Source organism: Carassius gibelio, chromosome A7 (assembly GCF_023724105.1).
Source record: "Carassius gibelio isolate Cgi1373 ecotype wild population from Czech Republic chromosome A7, carGib1.2-hapl.c, whole genome shotgun sequence".
NCBI lineage: Eukaryota > Metazoa > Chordata > Actinopteri > Cypriniformes > Cyprinidae > Carassius > Carassius gibelio.
The window spans coordinates 38752694-38766855 of NC_068377.1; the positions used below are offsets into that span (position 1 = coordinate 38752694).

Consider the following 14162-nt stretch of genomic DNA (forward strand, 5'->3'; position numbering starts at 1 on the left):
TCCACAGCTATTGACTGTTCTCGCTCACCGATCTTGTGTGTGTGTGTGTGTATGTGATTCAATGTTACTGGATTTCACAACAAAACCCGCCCAATTGCTACTCAAAACTAGCCCAATTGTGTTTTGAAGGGGGTTCCCCAATAAAAATCACGTTTCTGGGGTAAAATACATGTTTTTCGGCAGGGTTCATCAGGTAAAATTCACATCCATATCGCGTTATTGGGGTTGATTCAACTTGCGGCAACAGTGTAAAAGTAGTCCAGTTCTGCGGGAAAACCACAGACAAATGAGGTGATGTAAAAGAGGAACGCAGGCATTTGGACCAAAGCACTGTGAGGCAATGGAGGGGGACACTCAAAGTTATTTCTAAACTTAAAACACAGTTTTGCCCCATTTGCATTGTTTTATTACTAACAAATTTATTTAAAGTATAAAACGTTGTTATTTACAATGCACAGCATGGTTTTTAACCATTTTCTTTTTTTTTTCGTTTGTTGGGTCCACTGGGATTTCAGCCTATGTGTGACACTGAAGATTGCAGTAATGATGCTGAAAATACAGCTTTTATTACAGCAATACATGTCATATTACAATATTCATATAGAAAACTATTAACACAAATTGTAATAATATTGTAATAATAATAAATTTTTTCATATTTGTTATATGTTCTTGTTTTTCGATTCTTTCTTCAGTGTGTCCTCTAATGTCTGCGCTGCTGCTTCTCTTTCAGTGGCCTCGTCCTGCATGACGCGTCTCTCGCGCTCGCGCACCACCTCGCTCTCCTCCTCCTACTCCATGGAGGGCTCGCGCTCCCGATCCCGCACGCTGTCCCAGAGCGAACAGGGCGGACAGCTGCCCCCGAGCCCGTCCCAAACCATGGAGGTGTCGTGCTGAGGGGCGCCAGAGCGGGGGGAGAGAGGTGCACGGATGGATGAAGCGCTGGAGTCCTCTGGGAAAGTGAGTTCTGTGCGTGAAGACGGGCGGATGATGACGACTCTCTCCCTCCCTCCCTTCACCCTTCACCGACCCGTCAGGCAGATGATAGAGCCATTTAACTCTGTGGCATGGGCGGGGCCTCTAGTGAGACCCACATTTAGTGTTAACCAATAGTAATACTTCTAATATGAATATTGATTATTAATATTAATAACGACGAGTGTCACTGAAAAAGAAAAATAACAATGTTTCTCTTAATTACATGTTGAATTTCTAAACAAAAGAATAGAGAAAAGAGTATATAAGCTCATAATATGTGTCTATCAACTTCTATGTGATTATTATTTTTTGGTGTGTGTGTTTTGTTTTTTTTTTCTTTAGTTTTTGTATTTTGTATTATTTTCTTCTGTAATACAATCCTGCTGCTGTGAGAGGAGTACAGTATTTTCGGAGACGTTGGTGAAAGTTTTAGGCCGAAGTACTCGTCTCTGTCGATGACAGCCACCTCATGTCTTCCATTTGCCCTTAAAAGAAGCTATATACATTAAAAGCGAGAAAGATAAAATACTGTAATTGTATTATCTTACTTTGATTTGTTTGGTTTCAGGGTTAGGGCCATTGGGGTCTTTGCCTGTTTTGAAATGCATGCCGAAATTTCATTGACCTCGTCAGTCTCTTATTTTTTTTTGTTTTTAAGTATTTTACATTTGTTTAATGACAGTGAGAGTGTGAGAGTGCGAGAGAACAACAAAAAAGACACAAGGGTCATTGTTTTGATGTCATGTGACATGATGGTCACATTTTAGGCCACTTCTGTAATCGGATTTATTTTTATAGAAACTGGATAAAGCCTAAATGTCGGACGGGGTTTCAGTTTATCAGTGGGGAATTGATTAATGGTGTCTAGCTTATATGATGGTGGTTGGGAATAAAATAAATTGATGACGGCAGCCGTAAAGGAAAGTTGTTTCAAAGGTCGACCGAGTTTGATGAAAGATTATGAAGTCTAGCCTACTCAAGTAAATAATGTTGATTTCAAGATGACGTTCAGTTGAAAGAGAGCACGATTAGTAAAATAATTGGACTAGTGCTTCCAACAGAGTGTGTTTATGTGTACAGCAAAATGCTGATAACTATTAAAAAATTTGGTCATTGTAAAAAACCCATCTCGAGGATTTACTGCAAATCATAAACCAATGATAACGCAACAAAATATTTCTGTTTACATGAGATAAAAAAAAAGCTCCCAGTCATAATCAAAAATGCTTTTCAGCTTGCAGAGAATATTTATGAATGGTAAATTTTGAAATATGTTCCCAGATAGCAAGCAATTTCGGCCCAGAACCGGCCCACATCTGGCCCGTGTGAAATCCATGCGTGCAAAATGTGGGCCAGATCTTGGCCGAAATTGCTTGCTGTCTGGGTTCCAGCTTTATGAAAAATTGGTTCAGCTTGTGTGTTGTGAATGAGTCAACAGAACAGCATTAAAGTAATTTAAACCCTGTCTCATGAGAAAACAGTCTATTTGCGAATTTGAACGATTTGATTTGTGCAATTTTTAGAATTCATAAAATTCGCCAAATTGTAAAATACTTAAAAACTGTCATCAGAGTGTCTTGGGCATTTACATGATTAAGTGTTTGGCTTCTAGAGGCTTTCCCAAATAAAAGGCCACCATTTAAGAAATTATTAAGCATTGACACAAAATTGCATGTAAACACACTTTCCAGCTCTAACCTCATCCACTAGTTTGAGAAATAAAATACCTGAAGGATGAATAATAAGGAACTACTGATCTGTAAAGAGAAGATCATCTGCCATGTGCGTTTTTCACCCGAGGTGGCGATTTTGTATAAATTCATACGATTTGATTTGTAGGGAAACATACAATATAAAGAATAAAAATAATCATACAAGTCCACCTCTAAACTTAACGGTTAAGTGCAGACAAATTCATACAACTTAGCCACCAATTCACCAAAGCGTAAAATGCTTAGGCCTACAAATTGCCATGAGAGTGAGTTGTGAGTTTTTGGATGTGTAGCCTGCCTTAAATTGGTGGACATATTTTTTAGAGTACAGTATCATTGTACCGCAGATATGACTATGATCACCAGCTAGTAGCTAGTCTACTGTGGTATATAACAAAGGCCCATTGTTTTGCCACCTGATACCCTGAAAGTGTCACGGTACGGTCACAGTACTTTGTTTTAACCCTGTTAGTCTGCTAGAGGTGTTTGTTTGGAAACGTTGAGGGGGGCCTCATGGTGATGCTGACGTTTGTCTTTCAATGGAATTTCCTCATTTTAAGGTAACGTGAGAGCACCAGCACAACTTAGAAGTGTACTTATAGCCATGGTGTGATCTAATGCTGAACCATAGAGACTTGTACACAGAGTAAAACAGTACGTGTTGGCATGCCTGAGCGTGCGTGCAGTCCTTTAACTTTAAAGCACAATGAGAGAATTATGTGTGAGTTTGTTCAGAAGAAAGGCGGTGCTTCAGAGCGCTTGTGTCAAATTCACTTTGCTGACTAACCAGCCCCTTCACTGCCAGCAGGGTTTAGCCATGTTAGTGACCCATTAGCTCCAAGAGATCTTCCAATCGGCAAGCCACTGAGATTAGCAGGTTATCATAGCTGAAAAGTTTCAACCTATAGAAATGTTTATATAGAGCGCTCCAAAAAATACTTTTTTTTTGCGATATATATTTTTTTTCATGATCGCTAACACTTGCCAATAACAACATAGACCAAAACCTAAAGCATTGTAACAATCACATTCAGCAAAACACTGCCCTGAAAACGACAATAAATCGGAATAATCAAAGTTAATTGGAAAGTTCGTACAGCGTACGTTAGTTTTTTCTTCTTTCTTTTTTATCCCGTTCTAGAGATGTTTCTCTTGTTCATGCCAGAATGTTTTAATGGATTGCGTAAGTGGGAAACCTGGGCTTTTTCTTCTTTGTTTCGAATTGAAATTTGAATTAAATGTTTATAACTGCGTCTAGCGAAAAGACTGCAAGATCATCCCAGATTCACAAGAGCCTTTACCAAAAATAGAAATAGATCTGACATTTTTGCCAAATACATAGAGAAATAACCTTAATAAAGGTGAGAATACTGGCACAATAAAATACAAATAATGGGGAAAGGAATGGATAATGTTGTGTTGGGACGGTGTGAATGTAAATGTGTGTCCCTTTTTAATTTTTAACTGTCCTCAATGAAATCCTTTTATTTTCTGTGAAATAGATTTACGTCTCAATGTCCTCATGGATTAGACATCAGTGTGCTAGTTCTTGTGTAACTTTTCTTAGCTTTAGCACTTAAAAAGGAAATAATGTAATTAACAACAAAAAAAAAAATTATAATAAAATGTTATGAATAACAGAATGCAAAATAATTTGTGTGGCTAATTTCTCTGTGTAATACTATGAACAACTGGAAAAAAAAAGTAATTAAAGGGATCAAAATGACACTGTTATCTGAGTCTTATTTTCATATGTACTTTTTTTCATGTAAAATATTTTTATGTGGACCTGTGACAAACTCTTTTTAATTGGTCATAACTGATTCGTAATCATAACAATTTATTTTTATATGAGGATTCTAAAAATGTAACTCATCAGGAATAAAATACACTTTTAAAAAATGCTTGTCATGCATGTACACTGAACGTGTTCCAGTACATTTCAATCGTTCACAATGTGTGAGTGTGGTTATTAGTAATTTAAATACTTGTTTGCTTTATTTACATGTATTTATATAAATCTATTTGCTAAGATAGTGATCATTCTAGCGATATAATCATGTTTATTGTAGACCTAACTTATTCAAATATTTGCATATATTTGACAGTTAATGCATTAATTTCGTTTTTTTGTCAATATCAAAACAATATGTTCAAATTATCTGAAATTTTAAGGTGTATTTAAGGTATACAGTAGTCAACATTTGAAGTGGATCAACACCTTTCTTCAAAAATTTCCTAAAACCAAAAACCAAAATGCGTTCCTGTCTTAGAACAACGTTTTTGATCCATTTCAAACGCTGACTAATGTATATGTTCAACTCTGTTTTTCCCGATTTCAATCACAATTTCATATTAAATGCCGTAAGAAAACATCCCGAGTAAACATACCAAAAGTATTTCACATTAACCACTTTTCTCTATTTAAAAGTATTGCATATTAATGCTGATTTTACTTCGTTTGAGCTTTCACAAACCTATTCAACACTCTAAACCTAGTCTATTTTTAGATGTAGTCTGGGCTACTCACAAAACAAAAAGTTACTTGGCAGATTGTGAGATGCTCCTGTAATAGTTATATATATATATATATATATATATATATATATATATATATATATATATATATATATATATATATATATATATATATATATATATATAAAACTGGACCATGGTTACTTCTGTGTCAGTGTTGATACACAGCTCTGTTTGTTACTAAAGGGCTGAAATCAACCTCTAACATAAGAACAATAAGTGGAAGTGCTGAAACCCAATCCATTTCCTCGTCGAAACGTACAATTACCCAGCGGGTCAGAAAGGGGTTTCCACAGAGATCACAGATCTGATTATTCACACAAACACTTATAAATCTCAGCCACCGACCGACTGAAGGGACAACCACACAGAGAGCAGGTATGTGCACCTTCATGATCTTCTCTCATTTTATAAGTAGTTTAATCTGACCGTCTCTTTGGATAAAAAGCTTCTGCTAAATGATTAAATGTAAATGTAAAGATTACTTTAAACGGGCAACTCATTTAAGCTACATCATTTACTAACAGTATTATTATCGGACTATATATTTCTATGAATTCACAATTGATTAGCTAGATGAATATATTTTATACTTTTTATTTATAACCTACTTTCATAACCTACTTATACAGTAAAATAATTTAGGCCAGAAGCAGTTTCCCTGTGGACGACTAACAATGACATTATTTTACAGAAAAGTTAAATCAGAGGAAAGAAGGCATCAAAACACCACGGTAATTAATATTTTAAAACACAATATATAATTTTTTTATTACCATAATCATAAACACCCTGGTTTGTAATGCAAGTATTTTATTTTCATTTATTTGTTATTTAATTTTTTTACCGTTTACTGCACTTCGATTTACTCATTTTGGCCAATAAATCAGTCACATTTAAAGAAAATAACTTAGACTTGCACAATAAGGAGGATATGCCTTTATCAAGTGTGATTATGAGTCCAGCTACACTTTATTATTCAGTAGAATTATAGAATCTATCAAATCAAACCTTTGTCTGTTCAGTGAGGTTCAAACACATTTATTTCCAGAAGGAAGATGAAGCATTGGAGTGTCTTTGCTGTAACTGCTCTCCTGCTCATCAATGGATGTCACTGCACCACCACCACAGACGTGATATCTCCAGCTTCGACATCTCCTCCAGCATCTACAGTGCCTCCAGCATCTCTAGCATCTACAGCATCACCAGCTTCTACAGCACCTCCAGCATCTACAGCATCACCAGCTTCTACAGCACCTCCAGCATCTACAGCATCACCAGCATCTACAGCTTCTACAGCACCTCCAGCATCTCCAGCATCTACAGCATCACCAGCATCTACAGCTTCTACAGCACCTCCAGCATCTACAGCATCACCAGCATCTACAGCTTCTACAGCTTCTACAGCATCTCTAGCATCTACAGCATCACCAGCATCTACAGCTTCTACAGCGCCTCCAGCATCTCCAGCATCTACAGCATCACCAGCATCTACAGCGCCTCCAGCATCTCCAGCATCTACAGCTTCTACAGCATCTCTAGCATCTCCAGCATCTCTAGCATCTCCAGCATCTACAGCTTCTACAGCATCTCTAGCTTCTACAGCTTCTTCAGCATCTGCCAATCCAACCGCTAGTGGAACCACTGCAGCCACCACTACAACCACTACAAGAGGAGCCACGACGATCACGGGTTCAACTACAAGTGGAGCAACAGCTACAGTCTTGTTTTCAATCTATCAGCTTCTCTGTGCAGGTACCATATTAAAGATCAGTCCTCACCACTTGTAGTTCAGGCTTTTGTAGGACATGGTAAATGTGATTTTAAATTAGCAGATGTGTTTGTGAGTCAAATTTAAGTTTGAGTTAACTTGGAAGACTTTTCTGCAGGATTTAATTTCTATACATTGTTCTTATGAGAATATTAACATTATCCTGTTTAACTTCTGTTAGCTGTTTATCTAATTGATATTCAAGTGAGAAAAGCATTTACTAAGTGGAAGTGTTTTGAATAAAATATTACATATACATATTTTGATGTTATTTTATTCTTATTTATATAAAAAGAGAGTTATTAATTCACTTAATTGAATATTGGATGTAAATTAAGTCATTAGTTCCCTAAACATATAATAATGTTAATTGGGTTCCTAAACAAAGAGGATGTAATGCTGTTTCTGTGCAGGTGTTCTTACCTGGATGCTGTCACTCATTCAGTGGAGAGTTGGAGATCACTGAGACTCAATCCAGCGGATGACTTCATATATTCATTATTTTTCATATGTTTAGAAAATAATAGATTTTTTGGACATCATGTCAATAATTGTTCTTCAACATTTATTTATTTGTGAATGTACGTACACCGCTATCACACAAAGCAGATATTCCCTATAATATCTCAATAAGAACAAAGTGCATTTAAATTTAAATTGTAACATATTTAGATAAACATTAAGTTAATAGTATAAGTTGCATACATATTTAAAGTGTCATGTAAAACAATACATAATCTGTTTAAAAAGTGTTTTGATAGTTTAGCATCTGAATAATTGAGCAACCAATGACAGACAAAGCAGAATCCCATCTGAAAGATAAATATGCATATTCTTATATGTAAGGAATAACTGATGACGGGCCATTGAATTATTATAAAATAATGGACACTCGAGGTTGTGATGTGGCCACATCACAAAGCATCTGCAAAGGAGAGAGCTGGATAAGGAGTAGGCTATGTTCTTTCCTTACATAATAAAATGTAATTTTGTGGCAAAAACATGGAAGTAATCTGTCGTTTTTGTAAAATTTTACTGTATTTATTTTGCTTGACTAGTGTCATTGCTTAATAAGGGAAACCCTTCGCTCAAATACTACTGAAGCCTTATTGAATCAGGCCAGTAAAACTGGTCAGTGGTGTTCAAGTACCATTGTGGGGCTCCTCTCTCTACACTGTAAAATCCAATAGTTTACCTTACTTAGATTTAATTAGTTATCTTTACTTAGTAGTTATACTTACTAGGTTTTATTAAGTTTCAGCTACTTTCAAGGCAAATAAAACAATTTACTTACTGTTTTGAGTGACACTTAAAATATTCAAGTAGCCACAAAGGAACCAATGATATTAATAAACCAGTGAGAGGTAGCAGTGCACTAATATGTTGCTAATTGCCGGGTTTTTTTTTTTTTAGCTTTGGTTGGGCACTTGAAACTTCATTTATGTTACTATAATTTTCTCTCTAATAATCAGAGTTATTCGATTTCAAAGAAAAGTAAGAAATATGTTGCTTTTATAAAATGACCTATTTTTTAATTAAAGCATTTTTTGTGTGTGTTTAATAATGACCTTTTTTAGATTTTATTTTTAATAAATACCTTGATATGTTTTTTATATAAACCTTAAATAGTGAGTGGTAATATGCTGAAGTCACACACAGACTTAAACATTCATCACGTGAATCACAACAATGGTAACAATTAAATTTAATTTATTTTCATTCATTGTAACAATAGCCATTTTATTTGGTCTTTTTGTTATGCTACTGCTGACACAAGACAGCAAATAAAATTGGCAAATAAAAACAACAACTTTAAAACAAAGCAACTGCATAATTTATTCTGCGCAATGCATTCTGGGAGTCAGTGAGTAGCTATACTAAGTCATGACTAAACCTAAATGAAAGGATCAAGTAACCCTACAGTTCTTTTTTAGTTACTAGAACTCTTGTGTAAGTTAACTATACTAACTAAGCATTTGTCAGTACAACATACTATTCCTATTTCATTTTACTTCGTTTTTTCAAGGTAATCAGTTTGCATGCTTTTTTTTAAGTAAGCCCAACTTATTAGATTTTACAGTGTATATAAGACAGCACTTGTATGTCATCCATTCAGAATCTTGACTGAAGCAACTTGGCATTGTAGATCCTGAGCTAGGTGACACGACAGTAAGTGCAATGTCTCGTTCCCTCATCTCAGGGAATCGAGGTTACTTGAGTAAACAGAAACAATCCCTTTTGATTTGTTCACTTTTGCATTGCATTTGCTAATGCTTTGTGGAGAATGTATAAAATCCAGCTGTTTAACAGTATGGAGCCAAAAGAGTATCAATAAAGATAAATTCACACACTACATTCACATATGCACACACAGGATTCATACATGCACACACATGATTCATAAATACACACACAGGATACACAAATTTGCACAAAATGTACAAATGCACACACAAAATTTAAAAAGCACAGAAGATTCACATATGCATACAAAATTCAGAAATACACACACAATTCAGAAATGCAAACAACATTTACAAATGCACTCAAGATTCACAAATGCACAGAACAAGATTCAGAAATGTATTTCTGATGCACACACACATATATCTTGATTTACAAACTGCTTGCGGTCTGTGAACTTCACTGCATTTGTGTGTGAATTTTGAGACTCCTCTGACTTGGCTCGACACACAAATGCCTTTTTTTAAAACAGGGAATGATCTGCAACCAATCAGATATCTCCCTTCTTTTTATCAATCACAAGAACGCACTCCACGTGGGGGATTGTTTACTTATAAGCCAATCACATGAACGCGTTCACACAGCGCGATATGCCTGTGGTGCGGCATATTATAGCCTACTTATTTATGAAATTGTATGAAAATACAGATGTTTAGATTACAATTCAGGTTTATTTTTTATTATTTTTTTTACAAAATATACATTTAAAAATGTCTCAATACATATAGCCCAGACTGTGACTGCAGAAAAAAAGTTAACCATGGATTCATAAATTTGCAATAGGCAATTATTTCATTTTATTTAAATATTATAATGAAAGTTAAAAAAAAAAAAATTTTTACACCTTTTTAAATATTTAAATATATCTAAATATTCTTTTGGATGCAATATAGAAGTCACTTTAATTATAATATTCGGTCCCTACATGAAGAGAGAGTCAGTGATCTGCTGCGAGAGGAAAGTGACTCTCCGGCTGCGCAAAGTGAGTTGATCGCTGCGTGAGGAAAGGGAATCGTTCGTTCAACTTTGCTGGGTGAGGACAGTGAAACGTTCGCTGAGGAAAGTGAGTCGCTCGCTGCGTGAGGAAATTAGGTGTTTCTCAATGTCAAGAAAGGATCCTCGGAAGCCAGTATTTCGAGGATGCTACCATTGACATCCGTCGAAGGACTGTTCCAATGTCGAGGATCCTCGGGAATTTCAAACAAGGACTGAGTCCTTCGTTCGAAGAATATCCCATACACAGGAAAGGATGCATATGTGTATCCTTCGCGCTCTTCACGCTCTCAAATCACCCACAATCCTATGCACGCAGCTTTTGAACATTAGTTCAAAAATGTCGAACGTTAACGTAGTCTGAGTGTTAACGGTTTTTATTTACGTTAGCAAGCATTTGTTATAACTGTAGTAAATATAAGTAAAGTTTGACGTTTAAATGCCAGTACAAATTACTACCGTATTGATATTGTAAATTTTACAAATACAAATGGTTAACTGAACTGGACCTGTCATTTAACAATTGGTTGCGTCAACAGCATTTCTTTTATAAATAACTAGTTACATTCACAGCGTTATTCAAACGGACCTTTTCACTGACGTAATGGCGCAATTACGTGCACTTGCTAGCCTGTTCCATTTACGTGTTCTCCATATGCTAAAGAGGAGTCTCACCTAGCCTCTGAAGGAAGTGACTTTGAAGGATCAGTCCTTCCAAGGAAGTATCCTTGACATTGAGAAACGCCTATTGAGTCGTTCGCTGCGTGACTCGTGAGGAGAGAGTGAATCGTTCGATGAGGAAAGTGAGTTGTTCGCTGCGAGAGGAAAGTGACTCTCCGGCTGCGGAAAGTGAGTCTCCTGCTGTGCAAAGTGGGTGTCCGGCTGCTCAAAGTGAGTCGCCGGCTGCGTGAGGAAAGCGAGTTGTTCGCTGAGGAAAGTGAGTCGTTCGCTGCGTGAGGAAAGTGAGTCGTTCGCTGATTGGCTTATAAGTAAACAATCCCCCACGTGGGGTGCATTCTTGTGATTGGCTCAAACAAGGGAGATATCTGATTGGTTGCAGATCATTCCCTGTTTAAAAAAAGGCATTTGTGTGTGGAGCCAAGTCAGAGGAGTCTCAAAATTCACACACAAATGCAGTGAAGTTCACAGACCGCAAGCAGTTTGTTAATCAATATATATGTGTGTGTGCATCAGAAACAGAAATATCCTGTGTGTGTATTTATGAATTATGTGTGTGCATGTATGAATCCTATGTGTGCATATGTGAATGGAGTGTGTGCATTTATCTTTATTGAAACTCTTTTGGCTCCATAAACAGCGATGGATACCAGTTTGACTTAGTATGTCAAGTTTTACACTCAAAGACATAATAGGTGCAGCAATGATGTTAGTGCTCTTCGTAAAGACTGCTCAATCTACAGGATGGCTGGCAGCATCACATATATCACATATAATTTGTAATGATGCAGTGGCCATTCCTCAAGGAGTGCTCGAATGAGTATGATGTGATCACATACCATAAAAAACGTTCTAAAAACTACATTGCATCTAATTTATAAAACCTCACAAAGGTGCTGGGTAACAACCAGTCTGCTGGCATGCAAATATCCTGAATAAATATAGCATTTGCCCAGGCCAGTATGACAGCCTTTGCTTGGTCACAGGAAGGCCTTTTGTGTGTCCTCCAAAGCATACAAATTTTGATAGCCTGAACTGTCTAGAGTGCTAAATAGTGTATAAAGAGAGTATAAAGTGGCTTTGCCCCGGCTGGTGTTTCGGGATGGAAAGTAGATATGACCTGCGCTTTTTTTTTTACACATGTATTCAAGCTAGAGGTCTTCTCGGGTATCTCAGCCATATTGTAGTGCACCTCAGGGAAAAAGGGGCTGGGCCTCTGCAGGGTTTCCTTTAGGCTACGGTCCGACTGCCTCTGCCAATTAAAAGGGAACGTCTTGGTTACGTATGTAATCTTTGTTACCTGAAGGAGGGAACGGAGACGTTATGCCAGAAAGAGACTGACGATTGGGATCTCGCCCGAGAGTCCAATCACCTTTGAAAAAATAGAAGTACTGATTACTGTAACTGTAACACATCCCTTACAAAACGGAAGCAGACACAATGTACATACAGTATAACAAGGCGAACTCATTGCCCAGCCTCCCTCATAGTCATATCATGGACAAGGACATGTTCAACTAGTGGCACACATTTCTTCTGAGACTCCTTGTCTCCTTGCCCTTCATCCTCTTCCTGTTCATTCACTTCTTCCTCCACTCTTCCTCCTTCCCCTCTCTGGTGTCCTCAACCTTTTCAATCACGTCTCACTGGATCCATTGTTCCAAAACTGAATGAACTGACTGGTGCACTTTTATCAACCTGTTGAAGGTTCTGATTGATGTGCGATAAATCTTGACTCAGTGTTTTCACTTCGTTAATTGTGTGCTATTTGAGTTTAAACTGTGCAGACTTGAGTGAACAATATTGAATGCTAGTGCTTTCTAAATGACCACATGGTGTAAGCACTAAGAAATGTAGGGATCTGTATGTAGAGTTTTGCAGTAACAGTTCACCAAATCTGACTCATGCGTTAAAGCAGAGGAGCAGTGTTTATAGCTCAGCGAAATGGGTGTTCTTTGTCAAAAATGGCATTATGATTTTGACATTTTAGTTCAAATGCCTGGTTAAAGTATTTTAGCAATCAAGAAAAACTGTAATCTTTTTTGGCAAACTGATGACACTGCATTTTGATGCACTGCCATCATAAAATTTTATAAGTCCTTTTATCTTGGAGCTGAGACTATGGTTGATAACTGTTCAACTTTAGGTAAAATGCAGCTCTTGTCTCTGTCACAAGCAGTCAATAAATGGGGACAAATATGCTACACCGCACGTCCTGATTTTGCCAAGTTCGATGTATTCCTAGGTCAACATATTTTGTTGACTCTGTAACAACATTTTACTCCAAAAATATATTCTTAATCATATCCCTACACCTAAACCTAACCTTAACCATGAGTAATCCCTAAAATCAGAGGAAATAATAGATGAATGACACTGATGTACAAGCACCAAACACTGATTTTAAGCATAAACGTCACAAAATCTATAAACTGGTTCTTCAAATCTGATTGGTTAATCACAATGTTGTTCCAGGGTCAACAACGATGTTGTCCCAGGAACATGTCTCACTTGGTAAAATCAGGTTCTGCTGCTACACCAACATATGAAGAGAAAGCAACATCAGCTGTATAGTGAAATAATTTGCAGGTTTCAATGTGCCTATATGATTTCCATAAATAAAGAGTTGAGTGTGCTGTTGCTGTTATCTTTTACTTGCCTGTTGTTACACAGTGTACAAAGTGCTCATGACACAAAAGATACTCTGCTAATGGTGACACAGAATATGTTCAAATTTTGTAAAAAATATTGGGTAACACTTTAGAATACTGTTTCTTACTTACTACATAACTAATAAGGAATTATTGAAGAACTAACAGGTGATTATTCATTAACACTTAACTCACTACTGTTAACTACTAAGAAAGATGTGTTAACTAATCAGTATGTAATATAATTTTATGACTATGTTAAGTAACAGTTAGCTAATCAATAACTAATGTATTCTGTCATACCTCCTGAAGAACTACTATTAATTATCTACTAGTTAAGATTCAAGAAAAATAACTATGAAGTAACTACTAATGAACAGTTTTAAACAATTACATTGAATTGTGACCCTTTCATATAAATTTTATTAGCAATAGTAGTAGTAGTATAAAAATGCAATATTAATAAATGTAATACATTTTATAGAGGTTTTGCCTATGTAGTGAATTGTTTTGTGAGTGTTTTGTAAGAAATCAGCTTCCAATAGGAACCCTACCATGACCCCAGTACCTTGCGATAACTTACCTTAGTTTTTATAT

The 14162-nt window shown here is 36.4% G+C and overlaps 1 protein-coding gene across 1 annotated transcript in view; it reads left to right on the top strand.

Annotated features, from left to right (window-relative positions):
* LOC128017799 (protein NDRG2) overlaps positions 1 to 4416 on the top strand; it is a 30832-nt gene extending 26416 nt beyond the window's left edge. Inside the window, exon 16 of the mRNA XM_052603359.1 lies at positions 734 to 4416. Within this exon, the coding sequence (XP_052459319.1) occupies positions 734 to 897 (164 nt within the window). The 3' untranslated portion in view covers positions 898 to 4416. The remainder of the gene's footprint in view (positions 1 to 733) is intronic.
* The last annotated feature ends 9746 nt before the right edge of the window (positions 4417 to 14162 follow it).